Source organism: Acyrthosiphon pisum, chromosome X (assembly GCF_005508785.2).
Source record: "Acyrthosiphon pisum isolate AL4f chromosome X, pea_aphid_22Mar2018_4r6ur, whole genome shotgun sequence".
Taxonomy (NCBI): Eukaryota; Metazoa; Arthropoda; class Insecta; order Hemiptera; family Aphididae; genus Acyrthosiphon; species Acyrthosiphon pisum.
Genome location: NC_042493.1, coordinates 76,489,884 through 76,511,060, shown reverse-complemented (window position 1 = coordinate 76,511,060; position 21,177 = coordinate 76,489,884). Strand labels below are relative to the sequence as shown.

At 26.3% G+C, this 21,177-nt stretch overlaps 1 protein-coding gene and 1 long non-coding RNA gene across 3 annotated transcripts; one reads left to right on the top strand and one right to left on the bottom strand.

The window, feature by feature from the left end:
• Window positions 1-2,275: 2,275 nt before the first annotated feature.
• LOC100162024 (schwannomin-interacting protein 1) lies at window positions 2,276-17,030 on the top strand. Of its 2 annotated transcripts, none has more exons than XM_003247402.4 (6): window positions 2,276-2,587; window positions 13,718-13,820; window positions 14,761-14,864; window positions 14,964-15,074; window positions 15,763-15,874; window positions 15,937-17,030. In XM_003247402.4, exons 1-6 carry the CDS (start codon window positions 2,426-2,428, stop codon window positions 16,050-16,052), a joined length of 708 nt encoding a protein of 235 aa, XP_003247450.1. In that variant the 5' UTR covers window positions 2,276-2,425; the 3' UTR covers window positions 16,053-17,030. The 2 variants fall into 2 exon arrangements, with proteins under 2 accessions (XP_003247450.1, XP_001946132.1); XM_001946097.5 differs by lacking the exon at window positions 2,276-2,587 and adding an exon at window positions 12,544-13,367.
• LOC100573081 lies at window positions 17,018-20,525 on the bottom strand. The gene is made up of 4 exons (XR_001680207.2): window positions 20,272-20,525; window positions 19,949-20,147; window positions 19,723-19,853; window positions 17,018-17,285 (listed from the first exon to the last, which is right to left on the bottom strand). It is a non-coding gene; the product is annotated as an uncharacterized LOC100573081 (long non-coding RNA).
• Between the last annotated feature and the right edge of the window lie 652 nt (window positions 20,526-21,177).

The window sequence follows — 21,177 nt, the reverse complement described above, 5'->3', positions numbered from 1 at the left end:
TATCGTTTTTGTAATAAGTAACTTTACTCTAAGATTACTTAAACGCATGAAAAAATGATTTTGCGTAAATGCGTTTTGTCTATGTAGCGCGTGGGCCAGAGAGAGAAAACAAATAGTGCGCTGACATCCTCTGCTTAAAGCTTTTTGACCCGACAAGTAAAATTTTATTGACAATTATAGAATAAAAAACTAAAAAAATTGTAAACTGAAAATGTAGACCGTAGGCAGCTCAAAACAAGTCAAAATATCTTGAAAATTGTATGGTGTATACAAAATTCTAATATAATATTATTCAGTCATAATTTAATGTATCTATGGTCAATTGTTTTTGAGTTACACCAAAAATTAAAATCGATTTTTGTCGAAAACCATTTTGCGTAAAAAATCCACTTTTTCCCTTAATTTTTATTTTGTTTTTCCCAGCGTATTTCAAAACTAACGAGAAACGTTTACTTTTGACCCCCAAAATACCAACTAGATTCACTTTACCATAAGAAAAGATGCTATTTAAGAAAATCTACGCATTTTAACTCTCCTAAAAGGTGACGACAGACACGAATAAAAACAATTTTAAAAAACGCGCATCATTGTAAAATCAATAGAAAAAATATTTTGAAAATAACATCATGTATGGAAAATTGTCATGTAAACACCTGGTGAAAGTTTTAAGTGTATATACGGTTATTATTTATTAGTTTATGAGTTACACCAAAACTATATCGATTTTGTCGAATACTGGCTTTGCGTAAAAATCCCAGTTATTGCTTAATTTTTTTGTTGATTTTACCCAATGTTTTTAAAAACTACTAAACATTTAGCAACCCCTTCTCCATCATGTAACGAATTAAATTCATAAACGAAACTGCGTCATCTTATCTAATAATATTAGTTATCTAAAGAAAAAATGTAGGTACAAATAGTAATAACTTATATAATTTAATTTAATTTACGTAGTGTAATGTAATGAAAATTTAATCTGTTTCTTCCAATGTAAAAAAAAATATAATGCAGGCTAATAACCTTGTAGTCGATGTTTTTAAAAATTAATAGAAAAAAAATATAATAATAATAATAATTAATAGCAATATATTCATCCTCCGCTCAGTTTTTTTTTTTGTATGCTTTATCAATTTATTATTGAATTTAAATTTAACATTTTAACACATACGTATTCCGTTACAATTTACAATGATGAGTAATATACCATAAATGATGATTTACGAGGCACACTCGATCTTCAGCTATTTGATTATTCTACGTACAAAATAGAAACATTAGGTATTTAGGTGTAAATGTGTAATATAATGTTCTTACTTCTTCTTAAGATTATAACTTGATGAAGTTCTACAAAAGAATATTTTTATGAGTAAACTAAAATTATTCTTTATATAATAAATGATATACATCCTGAGTGAAGCGAGAGAATGTATATTGCTATATAACCGTATTGGTTTTATTACGATAGGTACCTATACTTTTTTTTTGTATCTGCCATCATATTTTGAAATTCTGAATCTTAAAATAATTGATTTAATCTTTAATCGACTTTTAAGGTAGATTTTGGTAGTAAATTTGATCTAGTTGATAGTTTGGTACCTACTTTGAAAGTCAGAAGCAAGAAATTCGGAGTACTTTTTTTAATTATTTGGAAAATCTAGATAGCAAAAAACTGTAGGAAAACTGGAATATATTTTACATAGCAAAGGTTTTTGTCAAAATCGATAATTTATTCTATACATTGTAATTCAGAAAAGAAAACCACAGACTTTTTACACTTGATAACATTTTTTAAATTAGTTTTTAATATTTGTATTTAATACTAAATTCCTCATAAGATTTTCTTATCGAAATAAAAATTATTTCACTTACCTATACTTACTATATAAAAAAAGGATTTCAATTAAACTACTGGTGGTTATTAATTTATTATATACCTATGCTACATGTTGGAACTAGGTAGAAAATAAGCGACTTCTACAATAACACAATAATAAATATCGAATTTCATTGTAATCAGAGTATTCAGTTACAATTTCGGTAGGTATATATTTATTATTATTTATTTGTTACCAAAAGTGATATATTATTATGGGTTTTTTACTCCTTCTCCGTTAATTAAATGTTTGTCGTTGATCGAGAATTGAGACTGCGACCAGTCGCAACGGATCCTATAGAAGGACATTTCGATTAGTTCTGGTTATTTTTTTTTATTATTCGCACTTTCACTTTACTACAGTTAATGTACCTACTGCTAGTAGTTCATTCCAAACACATATTAGTGTGATACAAATATTCGTAACGGCAAGACTTTCAACAGCGTTTTGTTTATTTTGAATTGCTTAAACATCCACACATAGGTTTTGAAACTATAAGTATTAAGTACATTTTTATAGTTTTTTTTAAAATAATCAAATCTTTATTGAAAATGGCTACAAGTATGCTAGTAAATCCGTGGTCTATGAACCCGTCCAATTTTAGGTACGATCAAAGGCACTATAAAAAAGACTCAAGATTTGTAATGGACTTGTACACTTTGACTTATGACTCGCACGAAAGTCTGGATTGTCATGGCGTTGTGAACAATAATGTAAGTTAAAACTTTTTATATCTTGTAGGTAATTGATTGGTACAGACACAAAAATATAAAATTCTTACAAAATATTATTATAGTATAACCATTACGGTTTACAATAGAGCATAGGCACTATATCACAGTATCATTTAATGTATAAAAAATATATAATATACGATGTACATATGCTATATTGTAGTACCTATAGATAGTAGATATATAGACAGGTGGCACATTTTATTTGTATGTGGGTCACGCATTTACATTTTATACATAAGTAATAAGTAGGTAATAACTAAGAACTAATATAGGTAGGTACTAAATACAAATTATCAGAAAGCTAATCGTGTTTAAAATTAAACTATATTATACGAATAATAATTAATAACTAAAATTACCACCTATTTAGGTTTAATTTTAGATGTCCCGAGTTCAAACATTCAATTATTTTTTTTAAATCTACAAAGAAAATAAATGGCCTGTAGAATGTAGATAAACACCGCAAATTGGCCAGTGGTCACAAATATGGTGTTCAATCTTGTTTATAATTATATAAAGGTACTATATAGACCTCTCTAATTTATGTTAATTACAGTTCAACTATTATTTTTTTTTCACCTGTAGTTTGTACCTACCGTTTACTGTTGCACTAAACGAAAAAACATCTTTCATATTGACAGTCAAAATTTGATAAATTATTTATGTTTAAAAATGTATAATTTTATTGGTATGAAAAATACTTTTGTCATCAAAATGATAATGTGTGTATAAATGTATAATATTAACTTTTCGGTTTTTTGTTACTGTGTCAGTAAATATCTAGTTTAGATACCTACACCTACTGTAGTTACTAATAACTAATAATTAGTAATAATAATATAATAATTACATTATTTACCTACCTAGTACAGTAGTACCTATATTAGTTAATATTTAAAATGATTAACTAGACATTACACTATTACCGACTACTGTATGTATTAATAGTTGGTAAAGAAACAATAAATATATGTGTCGTACAATTGTACAAATATTGATAAGTTATGAAGGGAAATCATTAAAATGTATAAAATCGTAATAGTTAGAAAACAAAATTAGGTCTACTCGTATTTTGTAATGATTAATGTATGACTATAAAATAGGCTAAGATCCTTTCAAGGTGTCCGCAGTAGATGTATCTGCAATATACCTACATACAACCAGTGCCATATTAATTATGCAAGGGCAAATGGGACATTTGCACTGGGCCCACTCATAAAAGGGGCCCACCAACTTCAGGCATACAAAATTAATTGTATACCTTTTATCATACTTTGGGAAAACAAAATAGATTTGGATTTCAGTTGGATATTTTAGTGGGTTATAAAGTATGAGTTTTCCCTGAAAACAACGACCTTAATCAACTTTGTCGATTACAAAATCTAATTGCCGTTTTTATCGTCGTAATATTACTAAATTGACGTTATTGTATTGTGTGGTAATGTGATATACATGAGTCGTATTTGTTGTATATCTAATAATTGTCATTTGTTTATTATTTTTAATAATTTAAAATGTCAAAAAAATAATTAAGTGGTTCAATGAAGAGAAAATTAAAGAATAAACGTCATGAAGTACCAAAAAAAAAACTACACGATAGTTTAGATAAATTTAGGTTCAGAACTAGTTTATCTACCTATACTAGCGCACAATCGAAATGTTTGTGAAAACTGATTAGCTGAAATCAAATTTGATTTTAAAACACTTAGTTTGATATATAAATGTAATAATCAAAAATTTATTTTTAATTTGTATACCTATTTACTGGAATAAATATTAAACATTGATTAGATACATTGAAAGTGTAGTGTTCTTGTATATTAAATAGTCAAATTTTTAACAATACAATTTTATTCTATTGAGTATTGATCCAAAAAAGTACTCATATATAAGCATCTAATTACATAAAACATTAATTTAAAAATACATTATGCATACATTTTATTTTAGCATTGAAGAAAATAGAGAAGGACAATTTGGGGCCCAAAATTGTAAATTGTACTGGGCCCATAAATTGGTAAATCAGGTCCTGCACACAACTGAGGTGTTATGGTAGGTTATGTGTATTGGCGTTTATATTAAATATGTTTATTAATACACACATATAATTAATAGTTGGTAATTACCTACTATACAAATAGGGAAAGTAACATAAAGATATTATACTACCTACACCAGTAGTAGCTGTAGTAGGTAGATAGGTACAGTACCTATATAACATATTAAATATTATATTATGACTTATACAATAGGTAGATACATATTAATTAATTGGAAAGTCAGTTATCTCATCATTTGATTTGAAACTTATAACGGGTATTATTCTTAGTATAAAATTGTATTACAATTACAGTCTACAGAATTACAGGATTATTTACCAAGCATGCTCATCCCCATTTTTGGATTTAAGTAATAATGAATTTTGCTTCTTGAGAGTTGAAGGTTCTGTCATACTCGACCATTCTCCTTCCTCATATTAAATTACCATGTAAATTATTCTCTTCCTACTATATTTGCTTATTGAACAAATGCTTCATATTGAAAATTTTCTATTTTAAAATAATCAATTTATTAAAATTCCTATTTTTTAATTTTTTTAAATAGGTAGGTTGTAGGTCATAGTTATATAAGTATTTTGAATATTAATTAAAAACCATTTTTACAAATTCTTGAGAATTTTCTTACTACTAGAGTGTCCTATAATTTTGTAAATTATTTAGAAAATAATTTTTTTTTTAATATCGATGTACCTATTATAGGTATAATACTCACAAGACACTATTTAAGTAGTTAAGTAGTACAACAAATCTCAAGAGTATGAAAATACGAGCTTTAAGAAAAATTCTGAAAATTAGATTTTGAATAACTGAATTATAAAAGAAAAAAAGGGGTGAATATGCTTGGCAAATCACGATGTATAGGTAGTATATATATATATAAGTATATGACCAACACAAAAGACTTAATTTTGGAATCATTTTTATAACTTATTTGTTTTTAGTTAAAATACCTACTGTTTTAAAACTATATAAGAGTTAATTTTATAATTACTAATTAGTAAATTTCACTAAACAAAATCTAGTAAGGAATTTATCTATACACAAATATAATTTAATCACCAATAGAAAAATATAATTATTCTATTGTCTACTCTATTATTTTTGTTACTTAGTTTAACCTTGACTGATATATATTTTAAAATGTACGAAACGAGTAACCCGCATACATTGTCTGGGTAATCCTTAACAATGAATTCGTGAGTAATGAAAAGTTACGATAATTATTTTCAAGGTATCTATTACGGAAAATAATTTTTTCAAGTGGTGAAAACTATGTTGTTGTAATTTGAAATTACATATATTTACATAAAACTATAAAAAATATTATGAGCTTGGTACCCGCAGAAAGAGATTAATTTGAATAATTAAAACTTATAAAAAGGGGGGAAGTCGCTTTGCTTGTAGGTTTCGATTTTCGAGCGAGCCTTGTCATTTAGTAGATCACTGGACAGTGACCACTGCAATGGACATTGTCATGTTAAATTTGAGTTAAATGATGAATGGTTGGCTATTGCATATACCTATTCCTACGAAAAATTATTCTGAGCGGAGACAGTCTATTTCTAATGATATTTTATAATATATTTATATTACCTACTATAGGTATCTTATTTTTGTATATTAGTATAGGACAGTAGCCAGTAGGTGAGACCGTTGATTATTTACTTTATTTTACCGTTGACGATTTTAATGTATTATAATCATAATAATATTATAGCATATAATACTATTGTTATATTTTGTTACCTTATATAATTTAAAACTTAAGGGGGCTGCAGTCGATTTTGTCAAAAGTCAAAACTAATGTACCTAGCTTTAACCAATCTAAACATTAATTTTGTTTGCTATAATGTTTTTCAATATATTTAAGCTCCATATCATAAAATAAACCTTAATGGGGCTGGAGGGGGCTCCAGTCAATAAAAAAAAGTGACTTTTAGACCAATAAGCTAGAAAAAACTGGAAGAATTTAATCTTGAAAACGGATTACGGTTGATCAACAAGTTTATTAGGGAATGATCGAGGCGATTTTGAATATTCAAATTATTGTTAGTGTTATAACTCATAATGAATAATATGAAATATAAATACAAAATATCATATTTTTTCAATATTTTTGTTTTTGGATATCGGATAGTCGGTGATCATACGGTTTGTCACTACAACTGCAGTAGACCGTTTGATAGTAAATAATCGGACAAATCTAGAAAAACAGTCGAGTACAACAAAAACGTACTTTACGTGATTCTACCAATGATCGAGGCGATTTTGAATATTCCAATTATTGTTAGTGTCATAATGAATAATATAAATACAAAAATATCATATTTTTCGATATTTTTATACTTGGATATCACAGCTGAAAAAAAATATTCAAAATCACCTCGATCATTCCCTAGTAAACTTGTTGATCAATCATAATCGGTTTTCAAAATTAAAATCTGTCAAATCAAATTCGTCAATTTTGTCTAGCTTATTGATCTAAAAGTAACTTTTTTCATCAACTGCAGCCCCTTTAAAGGTTTAAAGTTGAACTAAGATTAAAATATTGAATACATTATTGAAAAATTAAAATTCACATATTTTAATGGTTCATGTTAAATAGTGGGTACTGAACTTATATGATATAGACTATATTGGGTAGAGTAACTATCTGTGCAGGTATAAACTATTAATATAGGTACCTAGTCTGTCATACCATAAGTACACTGTATATTATATAATTTGATAATTTCATGAATATGGTCTCTTAATTAAATATTATAGTAATATCTCATGTATTTTATAAATATATTAATACCTATTTTACAATTCTACACCGAATACACTGGCAAAGGGCAATTAGTAAATATTAAACCCAAGATAATACCAGTGCATTATTTGTTTTTTCTCTTTGACCCACGCTCAATATATACCATATTTACATTCAGCAGCACCAGCCCTGTATTATTACTTTTAAATTTTAATATTAGAGTGAATTCACCTATCATCAAACTTTAACTTTTAAGTTAAGACCTAAGAACATTGCATGTGTTAGTAATTTGGCTATTTTATGATATTTTAATTTTGTGTACCTATCTAAGTTTTGAATTTATGAGCGTGTAAACTATTACAATACCGTGGACTTCAAAATAAATAAGAATGAAATACCGACATGGCCACATAGGCAAGGCTGAGCAAGTTAACTATTTTTTTTAACTCGTTAAGTTAAATTAATTTTGAAAAATGTAAGTTAAGTTTAAAGTTAAAAGTTACTTTCCTTTTTTATTTAACTTGTTAAAGTTACAAGTTAGTTGGAAAAAATAAGTAACTTAACTTAGTTAAAAATAAGTTACTTTTTTTTTTCATATCAAACTTATAATTACACCATTTACACCTCATGTTAATAATTTACAAATAACATAATATTATAATGTAGGTCTTTATATCTTAAAAAAATTTATTTTGTTGTAAGTACTTATAAATTATGAAATCCAACAAAATATTAAATTATTTGTATATTTTATTTTTTTACGTAAAAGTTTTCCAAAGTGATGGTAAAACTTTTAAATTTTACTTTGTTATTACCAACAATGAACTAAGTATTAATAATCAAATTAATTATAAATGTATATAACTTAACGTGATTATAAAATAAATTAACGAGTTAAGTTAGAAGTTACTTCTTAAAAAAAAGTAACTCGTTAAGTAACTTAGTTAAAAGTAACTTAACTTTTTAACTAACTTTAACTTTTTAACTCGTTAATGCCCAGCCTTGCACATAGGTACCTACCGCAAATTATGCGGTATTTTTATTGATTTTTATGTACCTAATGAATTTAGTGATTAAAACTTTATATATACGTATGTGATACGTATTATATAGATTTTAGGTGGGTACTTATATACGAATAGAAATTAATAACATAAATATAATAAATTCAAGAATTTATATTTTATTAATTGTAGTCTAAAGATACATATCTAAATTACGTAGGTAGTTCTTTTGTTCTTAATATTTTTAACATTTTCTATGTAGGCATATTTATTTATTTTTCGGGCATAGCGATATTATTGTCAATATTGATATCCATATCTCTATTATATATTTTTCTCGATACAATATTACAATGGCACACAAAATAAGAATTGATTATATATTATTGTATTATAACCCACAAGCATTCTAAAATTAATAAAAAAAAATGTAAGATACCTATGTCTAATTACATAACCAAAATTATTGTTTACTCGAATATGTTCCACGAACTGCAGTTGACCTTCCTCGGCAACCGCAAATATTATATTTGCAACACATATTATATTGTAAATGGAGAAAAAGTGGAGTGAGATATATTTTAGAACATCAAAAAATACGAAGGTCTCTAATTATTTAATCAAATAATAACAATCAGAAGTATTGTCAGTAGTTAAGTATAGTCATATGACTATATATATATATAGCCTATAATAGGCAGGTACCTACCTACCTAATTAGATACACTTCTAGCTTTAGGTACCTATAATACCTAAAAAATGTATACACTGGGCACTGGTATAATTTTGAGATAAAGGGTCAAGGTGTGTGGACGTGTGGTTGCACCCTTCACTTTTGAAATAGTCCCAATTGTTCCGCTGAAAAAATGCACCTTTGTTTATAAAATTAAATTTAAATAGACTACCCGGATATATTCAATATCAGTATAACCATAATAACTCAAGCCTGCTCTAGGGATTATAGTACTGTACGTCTGTACCTACTACTTTAGTAGAGTATATTCAAAAAAATTCATCATATCATCATAAAAGATTATGATTTAAACTAATATAAGAAATAATGTTACCGAAGTAACCCTAGAAACGATAGTCGCATGTGTAGTCCATAGTATAAAAAATAACTATATTATGTTTAAATATTTTTTAGATTTTTTGGTAACAGAATTACGTATTTATAAGAATCCTTGTTTTAAATTTTTAATCCATACCTATAAAAATTGAACATTTTATAATTTGATAACTACAAAATAATTTGAAAATTTTCAAGGATTTGTCAAAATTTTAACGCGTTAAATACTTTTGAAAAAAAAAAATCATGCCTATGGATCTTTAATATTTCTTAACTGCTATTATAACTACTTATCAGGAATATTTTATTACATTTTCCAGCCTGTTGACCCAACGAATAAAATTGTATTGATATTACAGAATAAAAAACTCAACAAATTTTAGACTTCAAGTGTTTATAGATAATATTTTGAAAATGTCATTATGTATATAGAAAATGATAAAATAAACATTTTACGAAATTGCAAATATTATTGGTTAATGGTTTTTAGTTTTTGAGTAACAACAAAATAAGAAAATTATAGTATGAGAATTTGTTAATTTGTTGTTGTATATTATACAATGTCTGCGCTCGTAACACAGGTAAACTTTTATTTTTGTTAAATGTAGGCAAACTTAAGGGAAATCACTTATAAAAAAAAATACATAACTATGTTTCTATTTTCGGAAATTTGAATAATTATAAAAATAACTTATGTGGGATCTAAGGAACTTGTACTAAGTTTTCAACAAATTTGACAGAGCCTAAATATTTTTCTCGAGATTAAAATAAAAAAAAATAGTTTATAATGTCTGCTATAAAAAATAGTATGTATAATATAATTAATTATAATATATAAATAAGTACCTAGTTAAATTAATAATTAGACATTATATTTTGAGTTTCCTTATGTATATAAAGTGATAATTCATAACTATTAGTGGAATGTTTTTAGTTTCTAAATTTAAGAATTTCGATCACTCATAAAAAACGTACCTATTTGGAAACTTTTTTTAAATTTTCTATGAAGAAAACATGTTACATATTTTCAATTATTATAGGTGTTCAATTTAAACATTTTATAAATTTTTAATAATAAAATAATTTTTCTATTTTCGTGATTTTGGATCTCGTATATAATAGAACATTTTAACTACGTGGGTATATAATATTTTATGATATATATGTACAATGTACCCACATATTATATACATATAGCTGGTATATACGATATTTTTTAATAGGGTATGAGGAACACCCAGACAACAATTTTTTAACAATAATATTTTAATAATGTTCTACCTTAATAAATTAATAACATTTAAATTTAAATGTTTTTGTATTATATTTTTGATTATAAAAGGGGATGTCAAACCCGCATGTGTTGTCTCCGTCTTACAAATGTACAATATAGCAAAAGCTGCTTTGCGCGGGACAACTTTTCTCGTACCATATTTGTTGCAGAACTACCAAATTTTCACAACACGTAAAGAAGAACTTTATCTGTGCAACAGCCAACAGCGTGCTTTTTTTTAATTTCCAATCATTTTTTATAAGCAAATGAAAAAAAAACAAAAAAACAAAATGTTTAGAACCAAATAACTTTTGCTGTATTTATGTTATCTAAAATATAGATACGCTGTTGCATACATAATTTACTACCCTATACGTTCAGACATTTTGGAGCCATTACTACAAACACAGAAAGATAAAAGTTGTCCCGCGCAAAACAATTTTTGCTATGCTGTACATTTGTAAGACGGAGCAACACATGCGGGTGTGACGTCCTCTTAAGTAATGTTATTGGTAATATGTTTTTACATTTTTTAATTGGTTGAATATTAATATTCAAATTTGAATAGCAAAAATTTTGAAAATATTAAATTAATAGTTTAAAATGATATTATTTTATGGGTTTTTTTAACGTGATTTCGATTACTTACGAGTGGCTGTTAAACGTTTACTATAGTAAATATAATTACTACAGGAATCGGACAGAAACTGCGTATAAAAACTCGAAGCGTATCGACATGACAACATAAACGAAACAATCGAAAAAACGTTCGGCTGGTCAGAGGAATTATTTATCTAACCGCAATTGCGACAAACTGCCACGAACCTATTTCGCGTCCAAACCACATAGGTACCAACGGATTTTAAGCTTCATTAACTATACGCGAATATATACCAAACGGGGTTTTATATAGTAATAAAATGAGAAATGCCAAAAAAATGTTGTTTAATGTTTAAGTTTTTTAGGTACTATGAAATAAAGATGATTTCATAAATAAATTGAAGAAATTCATGTCTTTAAAACCAAAAACCATCTCTAAAAATTTTAAATCGTAGCATTACTGCTCCAAAAGGTAATGGCACAAAAATAAAAAAACTCATAATTTTAAAACCAATATTCGCATTCATTGTTCCGCTCTAATTCAAAAATATATTGTATAATATTCATGTATATAGTATATTATTATATAATAAAAACATAAATATATACATTTTTATTTTTATTTTTACGGAACCGGAAACATGTAGAGTAGAAGATAGAACTATAGATGTATAGGTAGACCTACATGATTTAATAAAATAGGTAAATCGTTTTTTTTTTTAGTTATTTCAACTTCCAATCAATTCATCAAAATCCATTCCTAATCACCAAGTAACGATTATAATATATTTATATATTATATAATTATGTGGCTATATAAAAACCACTACAGATAATGTACTATTTTGTTATATTTTGTTATATTATATTTATATGAATTATTGTCGTTTATAAATCGTATAATTTCCATCGCAATTTTCCTATCGAAAAATCAACATGGTATTATTTTATAACACTTTAAAGGTCACAAAAGCCGCCCCCACGAGTCGCGGGTGTAATCGAAAACGCACGTCCGCCACAATTCGGGCACGCAATTATTAAACACCCCAAAAATCGATATCCTCTATTGCGTCGTGCATACATGACGTGTGCATGCGTGTAAGGTTACGTACTTTCTCGACTAGCCGATATGTTATTTGGTGCGACTGCAGAACAACAGCATATTATATTATTATTATTTATTATTATGTTCGAGTGCACGCTATTTGTGTAAAATTTATTACGCAACCAAGGAGTAACAAAAATCATACACAACTAGGTCAAAAAATATATACTACTTTTCCATAATGTATAATAATACATAATAATACTATTTAGACACGGGTAACTGGTAAATTCTGTTGTGTTTACCTCCAAGCCGAAATCGATTTGCCTCTATCAAGAAAAAGAAAAAAAACATTTAAATTGATAACTGATAAGGCGGTCGGGATTATAATAATTATTGGGTTGAGTCTACGCCGCCTTTGACCCGCTGTAGTCCGACGAACAAAAATCATAAGAACAAACTCCGTCTGTGAGACGGCTTTTGAATGTGTCCCGTTCGAACGTAACGGGACGTACCCACTGAAGCGACGGACGATCGAATCGCGTATTCATCACCGTACCATGTCGGATCATTCATCACTAGTCGCAACGTTCAAAGAAAAACTGCGACCCAGATACTATGGCAAGTCCGGCGGAGCGAACAGTCGTTACATCAAAGAGAACATTTATTTCAACGGTATAGCCCTGAAGGAGTCGCTGCTGTACGACAACGAGTATCAGGAAACGCAGATCCATAAACGCATGCTGATCAGCCACAACAACAAGACTGCCACTTACCCGAACAACAACAAGTGTCTAGAGCTGGAAAAAGGTTGTTTCATATATCAGAATCCTGCAAGCCATTACGACGACAACGATTTTATACACAAGTTCACAGACATGTCTATAGTTAATGAGCTGGGGGTGGTCAACAGCAATTACACGCATTCCTCGGACACAAAAACGTTTAATCTGGTAAAGCGTCTTGATTGAAATATTTTTTTTTTTATTACAAGTGTGAATGTTACTGCTGTTAATCATATTCTCTTGTAAGATATGTAGCAATTTAGTATTTAAGAAATTATGACCAAGGGTATCTAAGAGTACGAGTACCCACTTAAACATTTTGTATCTGATATCAGATAGGTATCAGAAAATTGTATTACCTATTCCCTTAGTTCATAGGTAACCACAAAACTAATATTTTAAGTAACTGAAAATAGTAATATGAGAATTAGATTGAATCAACTTTAAGTTGTAATTAAAATATATTTGTTTTCAAATATTTTTTTTTAATAAATATTGAATATTTTTACTTGTTTCAGAAAAAAAATGATCGTGAAGAAATTCGTAAACGCTTAGTAGATGGTTATAATAACACACGAAAGTCGACAAAAAAATCAAGTTTAGAATCTAGATTACAAAACAGTGAGTAAAATCTTACTTTAAACAATTAAGTACATAAAAATTTAAATGTATTTATTGTGCTGGTATTTAACTATAGTAATAATTTATAATATTTAAATATTAAGTCATGGACGGACTTGATAAATTTAATTGGTGGGAGGGGGGTCAAGCCCCAGATTATTTTCTGAAAATAAGTATTTTTAAATAATCTTAATATATCTCAATACAAATATGAACAAATATACTAAAATATATGAATGTATTGCATACTATATTACTATTTCAATATTAATACAAATACAGAAAAAAAAATTATTATAAGTTACCTAATATAAACCATAAATTATTTTAGTGTTTTAATTCTTCTGGAAGCACATTTGAAAAATTCTTCTAAAATCTGTTTTGATTCAATTGATGTCTTGACCAATTCATTTTCTATGTGTACCTATTATTGCCAACTACTAAATTGATTTTAAATCATAGTAGTCCTTAACCACATTTTTAATCCTTCTCATTACTGAGAAAGGCCGGTCACACGAAGCTGAGACAGGTATGCTTGTGGCATTATCAACTCAAACAATTTAAAACTATAAAAAAGTTATATATTGTCGCCACCATGCCAAAATTGGCCAAATGTTAAAAGTGACCAAGTGAAATAACATGTTTAAATGTCTTATTTTGTCCCTATAATATACAAAAAAATACATTTAAAAATGTTATTTCACTTGGTAACTTTTAACAGTTGGCTAATTTTTGCATGATGGCAACGGTATATATAATATATTATATCATTATAGTCACCTATATGACTTGTGTTGTGTACATTGTACCCCAATTTATTTGTATACTCATATTGTTTACTCGTATTGTTTATGTGAAAATAATTAATAAATCCATATTTAATATAATTAAATACTGAACTATATCCATTAACATAATATTATAATATTTTATTTTATAGGTTCTAATCTACAGTTATGCTTTATGAACGAACAATCATCAGACACAGAGTTACCAATTAATAATTGTGACATCTCAGCTGAAGATGAGAAGCTAAAATCTGCTGTATGTATAATAGTTGATTTTCAATCCTAAATTCTTGCATTGTACTTTAGGAATACAACAATTTTTAAAAAAATATTTGAGTAACATAGTAATTTTCAGGCTGAACTTAAACAAGGTCTGAATTTGGCAAAAAATCGAGCACGAGCACATATGATTTCAGACCAGCGCAATTGTGTAATTTCAGCTGTAATTAAAGAAAGTCTTTCAAAAGTAAGTTATTATATTGTGTAACTTAATAACCAGAATATTGGTTATTTTCTTTTTAATATTAAATACAATTTTTGAAGTATGGTTGTTATACTTCTGTATGTAAGATTGAAGCTTATTAAAGCTTAATGAGTTATGAGGTATTTTATTATAGGTTTATAATATTATAACAACCATATTTTGTTAAGTGGATGCTATACAGATATTTGTTATCTACTTCTTACAAGTGTGTAATATACCAAATTTACGCTCAGAAAATCACTTTTAGCTTCATTAGTTTAAAATTTAGAGTAACTTGACCTATTTTGAAACTTGATGGTAAGAACATTATTTATTTTTATGTAAGTTTGTTCTACAATATAAGTATTTTTAATTTACGCTATATTATGCGTGCAAATCTTGCAAAATATTTGAAGTATCATAAAAAACCTATATACAAATACTGATAATATTCTTACCATCAAGTTTCATAAGAGTTCAATTTATTCTATTTTTAATCTAAAGAAGCTAAACGTGATCTGCTAAACTAAATTGGTGGTTGTGTACTTGTATGTAATATACATACTAAAAAAAGTTGACTGATAATGCTTCAAATAATTTTTTTTTTTTGTTAATATTTTAAATTTATACTGTCATTTTTAATACTCAGTGTAATAGTTTTGTCCATTATCTAATACATATATTTTTTTAGGTTGGAGTAAAGTTAGACAATGATAGAAGACGTGTCAGTAGACATTTCTTAATGCGTTTGAACTTGGCACAACTACAAGTTATTGTTAACGATCTACATTCTTACATCGAATGTGAGTATATGTCAACTAGTTTGTCTATGAAAATATGCAAGTATATATATTTTTTTTTTTAGACTTAAACGAAAGCCTTGTGAATTTATTACTAGAAAGAGATGAATTACACATGGCGAAGGATTCAATGTTGGTTGACATTGAAGATTTAAAACACGTTAATCGCATGTCATATTAGTGCATAAACTACTTTCACATTTTTGAAACTATCTGTATTTTATAAGTGTGTGTAACTTTAAAACATTAGAACTGTAGTGTCGGATATTCCTAAATAATATCATTAATGTTATTTTCATTCCTCCAAGTATTATAGTTATAAGTTATAAGTTATAAACAAGGTTGTACCTAGAATATATTAATTATAAATAGATCATGTTTTTTTATTTTATTATTTAGACATTATCATAAAAGACAAATAATCCTTTAAATAATATGAACAAATTTCATAGGAAGGGTGAACTTTTACAGGTACAGCCTTGCTTATTAATATTTAGATTATTGAAACCTATGGTTAGTGCCTAGAATATATTGTTAGGTAATTAAATTGTTTTTAAACATTTTATTTCCATATGTCCTATTATAATATTACATCATATATTATAAAAGTGTATTATTTTGTAGTTGATTTCATAATTTAAATATACTTAAATGGATAATGATAAAAAAAAAATACTTAAATCTTTCTCATTTTATTGATCTTATAGTTTTAATTTTACTTTTATTTTACTACTGTACCATTACTTAGTACTGTTAATTATTAATTACTATCAAGTATGAATATCTTCTTGTTGTTTAAACATTTAATATTAATTCTTTAAATTTTAATAAACCATACTTAAGAAATAAACACTTAATTTCAAAATATTATAACTAACTATAATTACTGTAATATATTAATTGCAATTATAGATAAAAACATCTTTATCACGATAAATCACATAATGCTTACAACATAAACCGACACTACAGAACATATTTTATGTTTTGCTTACGCACAAAATTGAATATCTATTTAGGTATCTAATTAACCAAAACTGTTGTTATGTTATTATGTTAAACTATTTTTATGTTAAACTATTTGTATGCTAGAATATTTAGATTTTGTTTGTGTATTGGCTTGTCTTTTTAAATCAATACACAATATTATGGAAAAAAATAAATGTTTTCTTTATTTTATAAATTACCACAATATTTTTGTTGTATCATAGTCAATATTAATGTTGAAAATATTTTCTTTTTCATGGATACAGCTTTTAATTATTTTTTCAAAGATTTTAACAACTTGACAGTAATATCTTATAATAACATAATATGTTATTATAGTTTAATCATGCTATACAATTTGAAACAAATTCAATGAATACTTTATTCATGTACCATAATCCAAAGAATAATATAAACATTATAGTATCTACATTTGGTTCATTAAGAAAATTTTTTAAATAATTCATAAATTCTTGTACAATATATACTTGATAAATTAATAGTTTAAATATAATGACTGTTTGAGTAATAAATTAATACATTTGAATAATTCTTTTAGTTAATCTCAACAGACTGAAATTACATTTCACTATTAACATTTATCAAATAAATTGAGATAATAACATTTTTACTTATAAATAAATATAAAAAGTATTTATATAACTTTACTCTAATTAATATGTATGTAAGACTTATTTTATTGAATATAGATTTATTAATAAGACTCAGAACTTCTAGGTATATACCATAGTGATTGATAATTGTATAAGACTAAAACAACTACATTAGTTTGGTTCACGTTTATAGAGGCTAACATATTTTTTTGAGAAATTTAAAATGAGTACCTCCCCAATTTTTTATTTGATTAGAATTAATAATTCTTCGAAAATTTGGACTTAATAACTCAACCCCTTCACGTGCCGCAATAGGGTTAAATTATGGCCCAAAGGGGTTTTTTTCAATTTTTTTTAATTATTTCATAAGCTGAAACTTTTACAAAAAAAATTTTAAATTATAAATTATAGAAAAACATAATGTCTACAAAAAGGGTTACTATACAAATTCTATTTAATCCATTATTTCATATGAAAAAACTAATATATAAATGCCTAAGTATAATAAAATATTTTGTTTATAGTAATACGTATTCTCAAATATATGTATTTGTAAACCAAATTAAGATTAGGCAGTATATTTCTCTATAATTTATTAGGTACTTAAAATGTTCTTTGTAAAAGTTTTAGTTTTTGAAATAATTAAAAAAAACTGAAATAAACCCCTTTTGGCCATAATCTAACATTCTAACCCTATTGCGGCACGGGATGGGGTTGAGTCATAAAGTTCAAATTTTTGCAATATATTTTTTTCTTATCGCTTTAAAAAATGGTGAGGGGGGGGGGGGTAATCATTTTGAATTTTTTTATCAGTTTTTTTGGACCGCCCTAAACTACATATTTCTAGTATTTTTGATTGCATAAATTATTTAATATTATTTCGTAACTGATAAATTGTATAGATATTTAAAAAATAAACTTAAATTTCTTTCAAATACTTATGATTTTGTAATTAAGATAAAGTTACAGTCAACAGTTATGTTATGGATTTGTTATCAAACAATTAATATATTTCTCTTTTATCCATTCTGTTTTTTATTTGAAATTAACACTTCAGATCAAAAACAAAAAATTATGCAAAATAAAAACGAATGTATGCAAATCATGAAATGTTTGCAAAGGATTTAAATTATAAATATTTTTATACATTTTATTATGGCCTACAGTCTAGATTATTGTGAAAATAGTATATCAAATAGAATAATATTATATACATAGAACAAACATAAAAATGCTTGATATCTAGGGAAGAATAATAAATTTACCCCTTTTTAAGTTACATACTGTTTTAAACAAGTCATGTGAATTAACATAAGGGTTTTAATGACTTTAAAATCTGAGCCTTAATTTGAATGCTTGCAAATAACATACTAGTATACTACCATTGATTATACTATTACTTATAACCAATGATACAGTTAATTAATTTTAAATAACCAAGCTACAAACAATTTTTACCTTTATTGTTATTACTATCTTTTAAGCTACAGTACCTACATGACCTTAATTATAACCCGGACTCTGACTTTAAATCGCTAGCAAAACTCTTAAAAAAAGTACCAAATATGCGTTATAAATTATAATATATGGAAATATGGAAATAATTAAATATGCACATTTGGGCATTAATATGAACTAAAAATAAAGAAAAGGATTATTTTTATACAAATTATTATTTATTACTTATTAGAATTAGACAAGTAGATATACGAATATTAAATTTAAGATTTAAGTTGTTATAAAGACAAAAATTAATTAATTAATGATATTGAAGTGAATTGATCTTTGAAGCAACACTATTCAAAATTATCTAGAAAAATAAACACTGATAAATCTTATATCTGTTTACTTTTTTTCTTACACTACTTCAATTAAAATAAATTTTATTCTAAACATAAATTAGCATAAATTGCACCAGAACTGGAAAATTAACAGTACCTAAACAATTTATTATTGGGAATCTATGATACATAACCAAAATGTATAGCTCACAGTTAACTTGCTATTTTCATCTGTATATATAATAACTAGGTGGAAATGCTATAGAATCTGAGCCCTGACAATGAATTTACATCAATGATAAACTTAGTCGTCATTAATTTTAATCATTATAAAAATTTAAATATTTATAATAATTACAATTATATTTGGTACATACTATATAATATATAAAAATGATCTATCAATACTTATTTTTTAAGGTTTTTCCTTTTAAATATCAGTAATATAATAACATTTAAAAAAGGATACGTATCAAACACCTTTCCCATTTTTCTACTAAATACAATTCGGTGACCAGTAAGTAACGCATATACCAATAGGATATGAAGCTGAAAATCTTCAACATTTTAGGTGAAGCACAGGAATATTCAGTGAAAAATCTGAAACAACAGATCATGGTTTTTTTTAATCAGTAAAATAAAATAATTGTTTAATGGAATACCAGAGTAAAACCGTAATATATTTTAATACATACTACAAAAACACAATAATGACTGTGTGGCGTAAGTTCTCGTTCCGATGTCAAACAAGGTACAAGACGAGTCAAATAATTATAATTCGTTGTTATTCATATATGCACTTGTCGATTGTGTTGTTCAATGCAAAGTTATTATAATTTTATTTGCAAGAAGAAACTATATACACACTGTCGCATATCAGTGGCTTCTTCGAATCTAAAATTTGAACCATGTATATTAGCATAACATCGACGACAAAAATATGAATATATTATAATGAACGTGTATGAGAATGAATAATAACCATAAGGTATACTATACATACTACATAGGTACCTACCTACTAATTATGCGTAAATTCGTATGTGAGTAGTATGAACTATGACGTACAAAATATGTATACAACAGTACAACACTACAACTACAGTATGATTGTCCGTGCAGATAATATTATATTAATATTATATATTTAAATAGGTATATCCGATATTTTGTTTATTGTCATTTTGTCGGTCGTCTGATATTCAGTAGTCGGTACCGTGAAACCATTGAGTGAAACGAAAAATACAGACAACAAACTGATTCAAACTTCACAGAATAGATTATAATTTATTTGCCTAATAACTGATAATAAAATTATAATATTAATTATATTGATATTAGACCGTGTAAATGTGTAATGTGTATGTTGAGTTGTCTAACTTGAGGCAGTTGAGGGACAAACTCGATTTAAGCATAAGATTACTTCACTACAATAGTAATAGAATATACTGTAGTCACTAGTCCGCAGTAGACAGTAGTACTAACTACGAGTATAATAGGGATTCTACGCAAACATTTTAGATTTAAGAATAACTAACATGTTCCAATGTTCCATACTTGCATATCATAAACATATTTGTAAGAAACTTTTATAGATTTACACAATACGTCACATTCACAAATTGTAACTAGATTTTAAAACTGAATTATTAATATTTTACAGCATAAAAAATCAGGCAGCTTCAAAATGTTATTTAAACAACAAACATGGAAAAAAAAAGAAGAAGTGGGTAACAACAAATTTCAAAATATTTTGATTCGTTTTGAACTGTTTACGGACTTTTACAGTTTCCAATATTATTAATTTTTTTTTCTATGAGTGTCGGTTACAATGACAATTTAAAATTATTGAATTAATTTTTTTTTTTTAACATTTAATGTTTAAATCTTGACATAATACATAAAAATCACAAAAATGTGCAAA

Coding starts and splice junctions, on each gene's coding strand:
- LOC100162024 (XM_001946097.5), top strand. CDS start 12,975: ATGTCGGATCATTCATCACTAGTCGCAACGTTCAAAGAAAAACTGCGA. Junction 14,865..14,963: donor ATGAGAAGCTAAAATCTGCT/GTATGTATAATA, acceptor AGTAATTTTCAG/GCTGAACTTAAACAAGGTCT. Junction 15,875..15,936: donor TCTACATTCTTACATCGAAT/GTGAGTATATGT, acceptor TTTTTTTTTTAG/ACTTAAACGAAAGCCTTGTG.